The 15,685-nt window shown below is 38.4% G+C and overlaps 1 protein-coding gene across 4 annotated transcripts in view; it reads left to right on the top strand.

Annotated features, from left to right (window-relative positions):
* The window catches only part of palmdb (palmdelphin b), a 55,779-nt gene that overhangs the window by 25,159 nt on the left and 14,935 nt on the right, over positions 1-15,685 (top strand). For all 4 annotated transcript variants that reach the window (XR_013772907.1, XM_079291774.1, XM_079291772.1 and 1 more), the window contains 2 exons: positions 556-636; positions 1,949-2,079. Coding sequence is in view for 3 of the 4 variants with exons in the window: in XM_079291774.1 (XP_079147900.1) it covers positions 556-636; positions 1,949-2,079 (212 nt within the window). In the remaining variant the exon portion in view is untranslated. The remainder of the gene's footprint in view (positions 1-555; positions 637-1,948; positions 2,080-15,685) is intronic.

The raw sequence follows: 15,685 nt of genomic DNA, 5'->3' as shown, positions 1-15,685 counted from the left end.
ACATCTGAAATCCCACCCATATGATCATGGTCCCAGAGTCTCTGTGCTCGACAGTCAGACACAGACAGAGACAAAGCTATAAATATCAGCAGACATCATCAGGGAGATCCCCTTTCACTGGGGCTTAGTGATCCAAGATCCACAAGCTAATCTTAGTCCGCAGTGATCCCACTCACTGTGACATCCAGGAACACAAGGCTTTTTGATGCTGGGTTAAAGCCATTAAGCAGTGTGTTTGTCTGGGATCATCCAGTCAGGACACATATCTGTCAATTATTAAATGACTCTAAATGTCCAGCTGACAATTAAAACCTATATGAGATGAATTGTCTGTCTGCAGGAAAGAATATTCTAGTCGTTGTAGTGAACAGGTGGACACACACACACACACAGGTAGGGTCAGGTCATGAAGGTTGCGTTGCTGTTTAGTTATTTATGGCTGTCCTGCTGTCAGCTGGAGGTTGAAGTGTCAGCAAGACAGCACAACAGGTGGAATTGTTTCCATGTTGTATAATGTACACATGATGCAAACGTGTGTTTAATTTGTCCCCAAAGGACAAAAGAAGACTCCAGGAGAACATCGCCAAGAAAAGGAGACAGATTGAAGAGGAGAAATTAAACCTCCAGTACATAAAGGTACTTTTTACTGTAAAATAATAAAACTACCATCCAGGAGAGAATGTTGTGCACCATTCTAACATCTTATTGTAGAAATGGGTCTCCAGCAGACACTGAACAGACACTGCACAAGACTACCAGGAGGAACTCTGGGATAAAGTTATTGTGATTTGTGACTGATAACACTGCAGCAATCCCTGTTTCATTTGTGTACAAACTCAGACACAATCTGAAGCAAGGCCAGACCTTAACTTCACAAGTATTAAAAGGAGTCTCTCTGCATCAGCTTTATGTAATATCCTTTTTATTCAAAATTTTCCTGAAACTTAATCTGTGACTTCATGAAAACTGTGCTAGCTATCAAAATGTCCCTTTGGCTCAATAAAGTGCAGCGTTTTGTCTACATTTTAGAATCATTTTTGTATGGCTATGTATGGCTAGTAAATATGGGCCCAAAGTTAAGTGTTTTCTTAGCTCTCTTCACGACGAAACCCCATTCAAGTGAATGGAGGAATTTTGCGCCGTTTTTCGGGATTTTCGGGAAAACCGCTGCACGAATCTCTTGTAAAAGTCATTACACATGATTCCCGATCAGGCCGCAAGTTTTGATGTAGTTTTTGCACAGGTGTTGGCAACGCTGTGTGAGGAGAAGCATGCCAAACTTTTCTTGATAAACCTGATTATTATTAAGCCCGCAGGATTACAGTCAGTGTGGCTGAATTACACACTGTTTATGAGACACTGATACTGTTAAATGAGGGGGGACAAACATCAAGTCACACTTATAAATACTGACACAATGTACATGCATCTTTGGATTGTCTCAACAGTGTGACAAAAATGCAAATGCTATCTTTAAATATTTCTTCCCTACAATTAGAACTTTGTCTCCTTACAACGTTTCTCAGTGTTGCTAACCTGTCTAATATTAGATTTCATGAAAAGTGCAGTTAAGAATCAGTGTTCTGTGACATCTGTGATTTTGTTCACGTCTTACTGACAAACTGATCTCATGTCCTCTTTAAAGATACTGAAGATGTGGTGCATTTGTTAATACACTGATTATGTCTGGAGTCCCACATTAACTTAGGAAGATGTGCCACCTTTTAATTGGTGATACATGGTTAAAGAAGATATGATTAGCAATGAATAAAATGATCCTAGCTGTATAACTCTGCACTTACTGTTTACTTAACTCTGTACTAACTGAGTGATGGAAACTCTGAGGGCATCTAGTGGAGAAGGGGGGGGGGGATGACAAGGTGGCAAGATGAATTGTGAATAGAACTCTAAATCATGTGGGCAGTAACACTTGGTGTTTGATTGACAGAAGAAAGCCCTGAGGGAGCAGTGGCTGATGGATGGTCTGAGTCAGCAGTCGGAAGAGGAACAGGAGGCCACGAGGCTTCAGGCTCAGGATGAACAGCAGCAGAGTGATCAGCTGCAAATCAACATCCTCAGGTACCTCCCACACAGCAGGCAGAGAGCTGCAGAACTAACACACCATGTGAGTGAAGGCATTCGTATTGGCTTCAGGTCCACTGATGCTTGTGAAGACTTAGTGAAACTTCATGATCTCAGTAGAGAGAATCAGTTGCTGCAGAAGCAAATCGTTTCTATCCATAGAAATGGAAAAAAGTTAAAATGAATGCATAGTTTGAAATTTATTTGCCTCATAAAAAATAGTATACTTCATACAAGCTGTATGTTATTCTCGATAACAAGGGTGTAGGTTTGGTTTTAGAAGTAAGTGGGACGCAGTCTACTCCTGGCTGGCTAATGTCCTGTCACAGAATAACTCAGGTTAACCCATCAACAAGAGATCGGTCCCCATCATTATTAGAGTGAGTGATGAAGTTATATCATTGGTTTAGTGAGTGATGAAGTTACATTGGTTGAGTAAGTGATGAATTACATCATTGGTTGAGTAAGTGATGAAGTTACATCATTGGTTGAGTGAGTGATGAAGTTACATTGGTTGAGTAAGTGATGAATTACATCATTGGTTGAGTAAGTGATGAAGTTACATCATTGGTTGAGTGAGTGATGAAGTTACATTATTGGTTGAGTAAGTGATGAATTACATCATTGGTTGAGTAAGTGATGAAGTTACATCATTGGTTGAGTGAGTGATGAAGTTACATTGGTTGAGTAAGTGATGAAGTTACATCATTGGTTGAGTAAGTGATGAAGTTACATCATTGGTTGAGTGAGTGATAAAGTTACATTATCGGTTGAGTAAGTGATGAAGTTACATTATTGGTTGAGTGAGTGATAAAGTTACATTATCGGTTGAGTGAGTGATAAAGTTACATTATCGGTTGAGTGAGTGATAAAGTTACATTATCGGTTGAGTAAGTGATGAAGTTACATTATCGGTTGAGTGAGTGATAAAGTTACATTATCGGTTGAGTGAGTGATAAAGTTACATTATCGGTTGAGTGAGTGATAAAGTTACATTATCGGTTGAGTGAGTGATAAAGTTACATTATCGATTGAGTGAGTGATAAAGTTACATCATTGGTTGAGTGAGTGATAAAGTTACATCATCGGTTGAGTGAGTGATGAAGTTACATTATCGGTTGAGTGAGTGATAAAGTTACATTATCGGTTGAGTAAGTGATAAAGTTACATTATCGGTTGAGTGAGTGATAAAGTTACATCATTGGTTGAGTGAGTGATAAAGTTACATCATTGGTTGAGTGAGTGATAAAGTTACATTATCGGTTGAGTGAGTGATAAAGTTACATCATTGGTTGAGTGAGTGATAAAGTTACATCATCGGTTGAGTGAGTGATGAAGTTACATTATCGGTTGAGTGAGTGATAAAGTTACATTATCGGTTGAGTGAGTGATAAAGTTACATTATCGGTTGAGTGAGTGATGAAGTTACATTATCGGTTGAGTGAGTGATAAAGTTACATTATCGGTTGAGTAAGTGATGAAGTTACATTATCGGTTGAGTGAGTGATAAAGTTACATTATCGGTTGAGTGAGTGATAAAGTTACATTATCGGTTGAGTGAGTGATAAAGTTACATTATCGGTTGAGTGAGTGATAAAGTTACATCATTGGTTGAGTGAGTGATAAAGTTACATCATTGGTTGAGTGAGTGATAAAGTTACATTATTGGTTGAGTGAGTGATAAAGTTACATTATCGGTTGAGTGAGTGATAAAGTTACATTATTGGTTGAGTGAGTGATAAAGTTACATCATTGGTTGAGTGAGTGATGAAGTTACATAATTATGAGAGTGAGTGATAAAGTTACATTATCGGTTGAGTGAGTGATAAAGTTACATCATTGGTTGAGTGAGTGATGAAGTTACATTATTGGTTGAGTGAGTGATGAAGTTACATCATTGGTTGAGTGAGTGATAAAGTTACATCATTGGTTGAGTGAGTGATAAAGTTACATTATTGGTTGAGTGAGTGATAAAGTTACATCATTGGTTGAGTGAGTGATAAAGTTACATTATTGGTTGAGTGAGTGATAAAGTTACATTATTGGTTGAGTGAGTGATAAAGTTACATTATCGGTTGAGTGAGTGATAAAGTTACATTATCGGTTGAGTGAGTGATGAAGTTACATCATTGGTTGAGTGAGTGATAAAGTTACATTATTGGTTGAGTGAGTGATAAAGTTACATCATTGGTTGAGTGAGTGATAAAGTTACATCATTGGTTGAGTGAGTGATAAAGTTACATCATTGGTTGAGTGAGTGATAAAGTTACATTATTGGTTGAGTGAGTGATAAAGTTACATTATCGGTTGAGTGAGTGATGAAGTTACATCATTGGTTGAGTGAGTGATAAAGTTACATCATCGGTTGAGTGAGTGATAAAGTTACATCATCGGTTGAGTGAGTGATGAAGTTACATCATCGGTTGAGTGAGTGATGAAGTTACATCATTGGTTGAGTGAGTGATGAAGTTACATAATTATGAGAGTGAGTGATGAAGTTACATTATCGGTTGAGTGAGTGATAAAGTTACATTATTGGTTGAGTGAGTGATGAATTTACATCATTGGTTGAGTGAGTGATGAAGTTACATAATTATTAGAGTGAGTGTTGAAGTTATATTATTGGTTGAGTAAGTGATGAAGTTACATCATTGGTTGAGTGAATGATGAAGTTACATCATTGGTTGAGTGAATGATGAAGTTACATCATTGGTTGAGTGAGTGATGAAGTTACATAATTATGAGAGTGAGTGATGAAGTTATATTATCGGTTGAGTGAGTGATAAAGTTACATTATTGGTTGAGTGAGTGATGAAGTTACATCATTGGTTGAGTGAGTGATGAAGTTACATCATTGGTTGAGTGAGTGATGAAGTTACACTGTTGGTCGAAGATATCAGTGAGCACACCTCACCCAATATTGCGGCTTTGAATAGCATGTTTGCTGGTAAACGGGTGATGATGCGTTCGCTGACCTCATCGTCAGCTCGGCCTTTTCGAATATGTGCAGCCTATTCCACTCTACTCCACGTTTTGGCCGACATTACTGTGTTATTATCGATCTGTGCACGCAAATCGATCCCTGTGTCAATGGTGGGATGTCTGTCTGTGTGCGGGATAATGGACCTCACTCCAAATTGCCTGTAAACTCAGCAGTAGACATTGTGTCAATGTACCAGGCCTTTGTTTAAAGCAGGCTTATATTACAGACAGGGCTTTAATTCAATTCAATTTATTTTGGAGAGCCCTCTGTAGAATATTTGACATGGGATGTCATAAATTGCCTCGATAGAGCCCTACAATTTAAAAAAAGCAGCAATATTTATATTCATCACCTATAATATGTGCAAAGTTCCATGAGTTTTTGAGCAACCGCGTTCAACGAAAACTATCGAACAATATTCAGGAGGAACGATTATCAATATGTTTAGGATAAAATGTAGCATTTCCTTTTGCCAGTAGGTGGTGCTATGACTTGGAAATGTGCTCAGGCCTGAACCAGCATCATGCATGAGAAATTTTGGGCATATTGGACAGCTTCTGTGGCAAATGGCACACCACGTCAAGGTCCTTGCATGACCATTTTGATAACTTTTCATCCTTAAGGTGTTAAGATCATCCTGACCACATTTAAAGATAATGAAATCTGTAGGAGTAGTTCGTTAAACTTACGTTAAATGCCTGAAAACGAGGAAAATTTACAAAAAATGCAGAAAATGGTAGAATTACTGTAGCGCCCCCTAGTGGTTGAATGGAATGAAAATGGGTATGTTATGGGTATGCTGTGGTCATATGCTATAAATTCTGTGATGACGGGCAAAATGGTTTTGAAGTTATGTGTATTGATGAATAAAGCCACGCCCCTTTGAAGTTCATTGGTCCATATATTCTTAACACAATGAGATATCGAACTTAAAATCAAGTCTAGGGGGCGCTATAGAGCATTTTTTTCATACCCAAACGCAAGAACCCTAAACTATGCAAATTTTCACCAGTCCTGATATGCATTCCAACTTTGGTGAGATTTTGAGCATGATAAAGCCACCAAAAATGCAATTGATTGGAAAGAAGAAGAAGAAACGCCACAGTAGGGTCTTCACTGGCCCGACTTTATCAGTGCTCGGGCCCGAATAAAAATAGCAGTCGGTGTCAGCAGGGCCATGGCAGGAGGTACGTCCATGGTCCGGATAAAACCACGATCCATGGAAACCTGTGAGGAGAGAAAGCACAAAGACTCCGAGGAAGACGCAAAGTTAGTGATGTGGATTAATGGGACATGAAGTCATACAGAAAGAGATAGAAAAGAGGAGAGAGGAGCTCAGTGTATCCGAGGAAGTCCCCCAAAAGTCTAGGCCTATAGCAGCTTATCTAGGGGCTGGTCCAAGGAAAGCCTGAGCCAGCCCTAACTATAAACCTGGGCCAGCCCCAACTATAAGCATTTTAAAAAGGAAACCCGACTACCAGAAGATGGACCTCGGCACACCGGGGGCCAGTACCGGCCTCACACCGTCCACGGACTGAGCTTCGATCAGAAGGACTCAGACCCCCATGGCGACACCGGGCAAGTGGTCTTCCATACGCCAATTCAATTTATTTTGTATAGCCCAAAACCACAAATTCTCCTCAGAGGGCTTTACGATCTGTACACACTCCCCCCAAAAACCCCTTTAACAGGGAGAAAAAAGGAAGAAACTTTAGGGAGAGCAACATAGGAGGGATCACTCTATCAGGATGGACAGAAGTGTGATAGATGTCATGTGTACAGAATGAATAGCATAACAGAGTTACAACACATTCAATGCATATGATAGGAATGATTCATAAAATGAGAGTAGTAAGCATATTAATGATGGAAAAATTACAACTAATAATAATAACAGCAGCAGTGGCTATAGTAGGAGAATGATAACAAAAGCAGTAATGTATCAGTAATAACAGCAATGTGACTAATAATAAAAACTAGAATATGCATTTCCTGCTGAAAATGCACTGGAATGCTGAAAGCTGAAATGAATCTCAAAAACATTGCTGAAAATAGAAATGCAAATTAAAAAAATTGCAAAAAGCTTAGTAATTCAAAAAGTTGAAAGATTACAAATATGAAGTTATATCACCCCTCTCCTGAAAGAGCTGAACATTTTGATATTCGAACGGTTTCTGTAGCTTAAAAGAATTCCAGCGGTAGTGATATTTGTTGTAGTAGTAATAGAAGTTGTAGTTGTAGTAGAAGTATTATTAGCAGCATTTGAATAAGTACTCGTTGTAGCAGTAGTGATATTTGTAGTAGCAGTAGTAGCAGAAGTTGTAGTCGAAGTATTAGTAATTAGAAGAAGTAGTAGAAGTAGTAGTATCAGTAGTCGTAGTCATATCTGTAGTAGTGGTCGTAGTATTTTATATAACAGTAGTAGTAGTATAATAAGTAGTAGTAGTAGTAGTAATAGTAAAGTCAGTTTTTGAAGTAGCAGTAGTACTAGTAGCAGTTGTACTAATATCTGTAGTAGTATTAGCACTGGTAGTAGCAGGAATAGCAGTATTAGCAGTTGTGGTATCAGTAATAATAGTAGTGGTAGTGGTAGTAATAGCAGTAGTGGTAGTAATAATATTGATGGTAGCAGTAATAGCAGTAGCAGTAGTAGTAATAGTAGCAACAGCAAAAGTTGTAGTAGTAGTAGTAATACTAGAAATATTAGCAGTAGTAGTAGTTGTCGCAGTATTAGTAAGAGCATTCATTATTTCAACAAAAAAGCCTAATTTTGAGCTAAACGTTTAAATAGTTAATCCATGAGGCTTTTATTTTGAAAGGGTGGGACTAGGTGGGGGAGGGAGGGGGAGAGGAGACATAATCATCATGTTTGACACACATAAACAGAGGTTATTAAATGACAGGCTTCATCACAAGCAGTTCAGTTAGAATTCACTCTCTAGGGCTTTTAGTTTGAAATCGGGTGTGGGGGAGAAGGGGAGAGGAGACAGAATCATAATGTTAGATAAACACAAACCGGTTATTAAATGACAGGCTCATCACAAGCATTTCAGTTAGGATTCATTCTGTGGGGCTTTTATTTTAAAATGCCGTGTGTGTGTTTGTGGGGGGGGGAAAGACCTCTAAAGATCTCTAAGACCTGAATGACTGTATGAGAGAGACACAGAGAGATAGAGGGAGAGGAGTGTATGTGCGCATGTGAGTCTGTGTGTTTATTGTTGTGGAATATTTCCTTCAAAAGTTCAGGAGTGAAGTTGGTTTTATCCAAAGTGTTTAACATAAAAACAGAGTCTTGATGAATGATCAAAGTTTCATTATTATTTAATGTTTGCAAACAGAGAACACAACCACGTATTGCAGTGAACTGTGAATATGCTCTGGAGACGCAGAATAAAAACAAGGTATTTATACCCGCCGGCAGGCCGGCACAGAGGAGACAGATAACACATCGGAGACTGAGGCATAAATGTTTAGTCTAACAAGAAGCAGTTGATATAGGGAAAGAACATGTCGGTTGTTTGTCCCGACTAAGATAGAAAAGTGACCTTTGTACTAGGCCAAATAGGTCAATGTGTTCAGACATCCAGACAAATGAACTTCCTAACAGCAACATCTCTAAAAAATTGGGTTGAGTCTGGCGAAAAACTCCACTTTGGTGGCCATTTTGGAAACGCCCTCTACCACGGTTCATCCCCCTTCCTCTGTTTCTCTGTCTGCCCCGCCCATAGTTATTACGTGGCTGGAAAGGAGGAGTTGGTTGGGGGGGGGGTGGAGGAGGGGGGAAAGACCTCTAAAGATCTCTAAGACCTGAATGACTATGAGAGAGACACAGAGAGATAGAGGGAGAGGAGTGTATGTGCGCATGTGAGTCTGTGTGTTTATCAACATCACTAATTGGCTCAATCATGAACACCTGTGTGCCTGAAGCCATTTCATGGAGATAAAACAGGGAAACACCTCTCAAACAAATCATCAAAAGAAGTTTAAGAGGATTTGAAAATATTCTCCATAGAGATCCCATTGAAAATAAAAAGCTTAATAATTCAAAAAGTTTAAAGGTTAGAAATATGAAAAGTCATAGCACCCCTCTGGTGAAAGAGCTGCACATTTTAATAATTGAACGGTTTCTGTAGCTTAAAATATGAAGGAGAAGAAGAGGTGGGACGGAAGAAATAGAAGTTGAACTAGAAAATGCATTTCCTGCTGAAAATGCATTGGAATGCTGAAAGCTGAAATGAATCTCAAAAACATTGCTGAAAATAGATTACAAATATGAAGTCATATCACCCCTCTCCTGAAAGAGCTGAACATTTTGATATTCGAACGGTTTCTGTAGCTTAAAAGAATTCCAGCGGGAGTGATATTTGTTGTAGTAGTAGTAGTAGAAGTTGTAGTCGAAGTATTAGTAATTAGAAGAAGTAGTAGAAGTAGTAGTTTATGGTAGCAGTAATAGCAATAGCAGTAGTAGTAATAGTAGCAACAGCAAAAGTTGAAGTAGTAGTAGTAGTAGTAGTAATACTAGAAATATTAGCAGTAGTAGTAGTTGTCGCAGTATTAGTAAGAGCATTCATTATTTCAACAAAAAAGCCAAATTTTTAGCTAAACGTTTAAATACAGTTAATCCATGAGGCTTTTATTTTGAAAGGGTAGGACTGGGTGGGGGAGGGAGGGGGAGAGGAGACATAATCATCATGTTTGACACACATAAACAGAGGTTATTAAATGACAGGCTTCATCACAAGCAGTTCAGTTAGAATTCACTCTCTGGGGATTTTATTTTGAAATAGGGTGTGGGGGAGAAGGGGAGAGGAGACAGAATCATAATGTTAGATAAACACAAGCCGGTTATTAAATGATGCTCATCACAAGCATTTCAGTTAGGATTCATTCGGTGGGGCTTTTATTTTAAAATGGCATGTGTGTGGAGGAGGGGGGAAAGATATAGAAATGGGGTACCGTGTTCTGTGGAAGATGTTTTTGAAGCAAAATTTAACATTGGTCTCTATGGAGCAGAAAGTTGGTTTTCCTCTCAATTAGTGGCTTCTGTGTCAAATTTGGAAATCTGTGGGATTCCACAGTAATTTTCCTACAACAAGGACAATATTAGCTACTTTTACATCCAGAAATTATGCATGAAGAGTGAAGATCGTGGAAACAGTGGCAAAACACAAATGTTTTTTTCACAAGAATCTCAAACTGCGCTTCACTCTAGCGGTGATATCACGCACTCTAAGCTGTGCAATACACACTCATTCAGTCAGAAAAGGGCTGAAAAATCATAAAAGTTAAATTGCTGCAGTTCAAAAAGTTTAAAAGATATCGGAAAGCTGAATTATGCAGCAATAGTTCAGGGGTTTCTCAACATTTGATAGTTGAAATGGTGTCTTTAGCTAAAAGTATGAGGAGGTTGAAGGATTTGAAAATTGAAGAAGTTTAAGAGGATTTGAAAATCTTCTCCATAGAAACCCATTCAAAAAAAAGTTGCTAAAAGCTTAATAATTCAAATAGTTTAAAGGTTAGAAATAGAAAAAGTCATAGCAGAGATGAGCTGAAGGAGCTGAACATTTTGATAGTTGAATGGTTTCTGTAGCTTAAAAAATGAAGAAGAAGAGTTTCAAAAAAAGGGGTACAGAAGAAATAGTGGAACTAGAAAATGCATTTCCTGCTGAAAATGCGTTGGAATGCTGAAATTTGAAATTAATTGCAAAAACATTGCTGAAAATAGATATCCAATTTTTTTTAAATGTCAAAAAGATTAATAATTCCAAAAGTTTAAAGATTCCAACTATGAAAAGTCATATCACCCTTCTCCTGAAAGAGCTGAACATTTTGATATTCTCACGGTTTCTGTGGCTTAAAAAATTTCATCAGTGGTGATATTTGTAGTAGTATAAGTTGTAGTAGAAGTATTATTCGTAGAAGTATTAGTAGCATTAGAATAAGTACTAGCAGTAGCAGCAGTGATATTTATAGTTGTAGTAGAAGTATTAGTAACTAGAAAATGCATTTCCTGCTGAAAATGCATTGGAATGCTGAAAACTGAAATTAATCGCAAAAACATTGCTGAAAATAGATATCCAAGTCAAAAACAAATTGCAAAAAGCTTAATAATTCAAAAAGTTTAGAGATTACAAATATGAAAAGTCATATCACACCTCTCCTGAAAGAGCTGAACATTTTGATATTTGAACAGTTTCTGTGGCTTATAAAAATTCATCAGTGGTGATATTTGTAGTAGTATAAGTTGTAGTAGAAGTATTATTAGTAGAAGTATTAGTAGCATTATAATAAGTACTAGTAGTAGTAGTAGTGATATTTGTAGTAGTAGTAGTAGTAGAAGTTGTAGCAGAAGTATTATTAGTCGTAGAAGTATTAGTAATTAGAAGAAGTAGTAGAAGACGTAGTATCAGTAGTCATAGTAATAGCTGTAGTATTGGTTGTAGTATTTAATATCACAGTAGTAGTAGTAGTAATAGTAATGGCAGTAGAAGATATAGCAGTAGTAGGACTAGTAGCAGTCGTACTAATAGCTGTAGTAGTATTACTACTTTTAGTAGCATGAATAGCAGTAGTAGTAGCAGCAGTTGTCGTATAAGTAATAGTAGTAGTGGTAGTAATAGCAGTAGTGGTAGTAATAATATTGATGGTAAGGCAAGGCAAGTTTATTTGTATAGCACATTTCAACAACAAGGTAATTCAAAGTGCTTCACATAAAACCATTAAAAGCATCAAAACATAAGGCAAAAGAAAAGGAGATTTAAAAACAATTGAGAACATTCATTAAAACATTAAAAAACAGTGCAAGAAATAAAATGCAGTAGTAAAATGCAGAAATGCAGGAAATTGATGAATATATGAATTGAATGTGGTTCATTTAAAGGCAGCAGCAAACAGAAAAGTCTTCAATCTTGATTTAAATGAGCTGAGGGTCTCAGCAGACCTGCAGCTTTCTGGGACTTTGTTCCAGATATGTGGAGCATAAAAACTGAACGCTGCTTCTCCATGTTTAGTTCTGACTCTGGGAACAGATAGTAGACCGGTCCCAGACGACCTGAGGGGTCGGGATGGTTCATAAGGTAGCAGCAGATCAGAGATGTATTTTGGCCCTAAACCATTCAGTGCTTTGTAAACCAACAGCAGGATTTTAAAGTCAATTCTTTGTTGGACAGGAAGCCAGTGCAAAGACCTCAGAACTGGGGTGATGTGGTCCACCCTCCTGGTCTTAGTGAGGACTCGAGCTGCAGCATTCTGAATCAGCTGCAGCTTTCTGACGGACTTTTTACAGAGACCTGTAAACACACCGTTACAGTAGTCCAGTCTGCTGAAGATAAATGCGTGGACAAGTTTTTCCAAATCCTGTTGAGACATAAATCCTCTAATCCTTGATATATTCTTCAGGTGATAGTCGGCTGATTTTGTAATTGTCTTGATATGGCTGTTCAGGTTGAGATCTGAATCCATAACTACACCTAGATTTCTGGCTTGGTTTGTGGGTTTTAACATCAGTGACTGAAGCTGAGCGGTGATTTTCAATTGTTCGTCCTTGGTACCGAAAACAATTACTTCTGTTTTATCTTTGTTTAATTGAAGAAAATTCTGCCACATCCAGTTGTTGATTTGTTCAATGCAGTTACCCAGCCCTTGTATGGGATTATAGTCCCCTGGTGACATAGTTATGTAGATTTGTATGTCGTCTGCATAATTATGATAACACACTTTGTTGTTTTCCATAATCTGAGCTAGTGGAAGCATGTAGATGTTGAACAGAAGAGGCCCCAGTAGTGAACCTTGGGGAACACCACATGTCATTTTAGTCAGCTCCGATGTGTAATGAGCCACAGACACAAAGTATTCTCGGCCCTTCAAGTAGGATTGTGGTAGCAGTAATAGCAGTAGCAGTAGTAGTAATACTATATTAGCAGCAGCAGTAGTAGTTGTCGCAGTATTAGTAAGAGCATTCATTTTTTTAAACAAAAAAGCCTAATTTTGAGCTTGTTTAAATACAGTTAATCCATGGGGCTTTTATTTTGAATTAGAATTTTAAATGCCTGGCTTCATCACTAGCATTTCAATTAGAATTCACTCTTTGGGGCTTTTATTTTGAAATGGGGTGTGTGTGTGTGTGTGGGGGGGGGGGGTTCCTCTAAAAGTCTCTAAGACCTGAATGACTGTATGAGAGAGACACAGACAGAGAAGAAAGAATTAGTGAGAGACAGAGAGAATAATTAGAGACAGAGAGATAGCGAGAGACTGATATCTCTGGCAAACTTTCTCATTTGGAGATTGTACTATGTTTTATCTTTTACAGCTTACATGACTATTGTCCTGCTCTGCCATGTCTTTCCTCGTCTCTCCCTCTTGTGTCGTGGTGTGTGCAAATGTCACTTGAATCAGGAAACTCATCAGAATACTCATATCTGATTGGCTGAGCTGCAACACGTATATCTCTAAATCATGTGTGTGCGGCTTTTATTTAAAAATGGGGTGTGGGGGGGGGGGTCCTCTAAAAGTCTCCAAGACCTGAATGACTATGAGAGACACAGAGAGAGAGAGGGGGACAGAGATAGAGAGAGAGGAGTGCATGTGTGTCTGTGACTCTGGGTGTTTACCAACATCCCTAATTAGCTTAATCAGAAACACCTGTGTCCTTGCAGATTTTTCATGGAGATAACACAGGGAAACACCTCTCAAACAAATCCTCAAAACTCCCATAACCGTAGCTCCTATTACTCCGATATTAATAATTGAGAGGAAGGATGAGTTGAAGAACAGATCCTGTAAAACTTGTGTCTGTAGTGTAAAAAATGTGGCTTAACTGGCGATCTAGAAATGGGGTACCGTCTTCTGTGGAAGATGTTTTTGAAGTAAAATTTAACATTGGTCTCTATGGAGCAGAAAGTTGGTTTTCCTCTCAATTAACGGCTTCTGTGTCAAATGTGGAAATCTGTGGGATTCCACAGTAATTTTTCTACGACAAGGACAATATCAGCTACTTTTACATCCAGAAATTATGCATGAAGAGTGAAGATTGTGGACACAGTGGCAAAACACAAATGTTTTTTTCACAAGAATCTCAAGCTGCTCTTCACTCTAGCGGTGACATCACGCAATCTAAGCTGTGCAATACACACCCATGAAGTCAGAAAAGGGCTGAAAAATCATAAAAGTTAAATTGCTGCAGTTCAAAACGTTTAAAAGATATCAAAAAGCTGAATCATGTGGCAATAGTTAAGGGTTTTCTCAACATTGTAAAGTTGAAATGGTGTCTGCTTAACAGCATTCCAACAATGATAGTAGCAGTGGGTGTCAGGCAAGACCACGGTGGGAGGCTGGACCAGGGTCCAGATATAACCACGATCCATGGAAACCTGTGAGGCGAGAAAGCACAACGACTCTGGGTAAGAAGCAAAATTATTAATGTGCATTAATGAGATATGAATTCAAACAGAAGAAGAGAGAGAAGAGGAGAGAGGAGCTCGGTGTATCCTAGAAAGTCCCCCGGCAGTCTATGTCTATAGCAGCATATCTAGGGGCTGGTCCAAGGCAAACCTGAGCCAGCCCTAAACACAAACCTGAGCCAGCCCTAACTATAAACCTGAGCCAGCCGTAACTATAAACCTGAGCCAGCCCTAACTATAAACCTGAGCCAGCCCTAACTATAAACCTGAACCAGCCCTAACTATAAACCTGAGCCAGCCCTAATTATAAACATTATCAAAGTGGAAAGTCTTAAGCCTATTCTTAAATGTGGTGAGTGTGTCTGCCACCCGGACTGAAACTGGACGCTGTTTCCACAGAAGAGGAGCTTGATAACTGAAGGCTCTGGCTCCCATCCTACTTTTTGAGACTAGGAACCACAAGTAACCCTGAATTTAGGGAGCCCAGCTCTCTAGTAGGGTAATCTAAATTCAGGGTTACTTTATACTAATAGGCTCCTTAAGATATTATAGTGCCTGACCATTTACGGCTTTGTAGGTGAGGAGACGGATTTTTAATTATATTCTAGATTTTACACGGAGCCAGTCCAGAGAGGCTAATACAGGAGTAATATGATCTATTTTCTTAGTTTTTGTTAGTACACATGCTGCTGCATTTTGGATTAATTGAAGGTATTTAAGAGACTTATTAGAAGACCCTGATAATAAGGAATTGCAGTAATCTAGTCTAGAGGTAACAAATGCATAAACTGATATTTCTGCATGGCTTTCAGACAGGATGCGCCTGATTCTTGAAATGTTAGGTGAAAAAAGGCAGTCCTTGAAATTTGTTTTATCTGAGAGTTCAAGAACATATCCTGATCAAAGATAACTCAGAGATTATTTATGGTGCTGCTGGAAGGCAGGGCAATGGCATCTAGATAAACTATATCATTAGATAACTGATTTCGAAAGGTGTTCATCCAGGTTTTTATGTCCTTAAGACATGCTTGAAATTTAGGTAACTGTTTGGTCTCATCTGGCTTGATCAATAGATATAATTGGGTATCATCTACATAACAATGAAAGTTTATGGAGGGTTTTCTGATCATATTGCATACAGTTAGCCTATTGAAAATGTGTGCAGCCTACCTGCATAACCAATAACCCTCCCAGTGTTGATAAGGCACTGGAAGATGGCTTG

The sequence above is a fragment of the Melanostigma gelatinosum genome (genome assembly GCF_949748355.1).
Source record: "Melanostigma gelatinosum genome assembly, chromosome: 20".
Classification (NCBI taxonomy): Eukaryota; Metazoa; Chordata; class Actinopteri; order Perciformes; family Zoarcidae; genus Melanostigma; species Melanostigma gelatinosum.
Note: the sequence above shows the minus strand (reverse complement) of the source record. Positions and strands in the feature narration are given on the sequence as shown.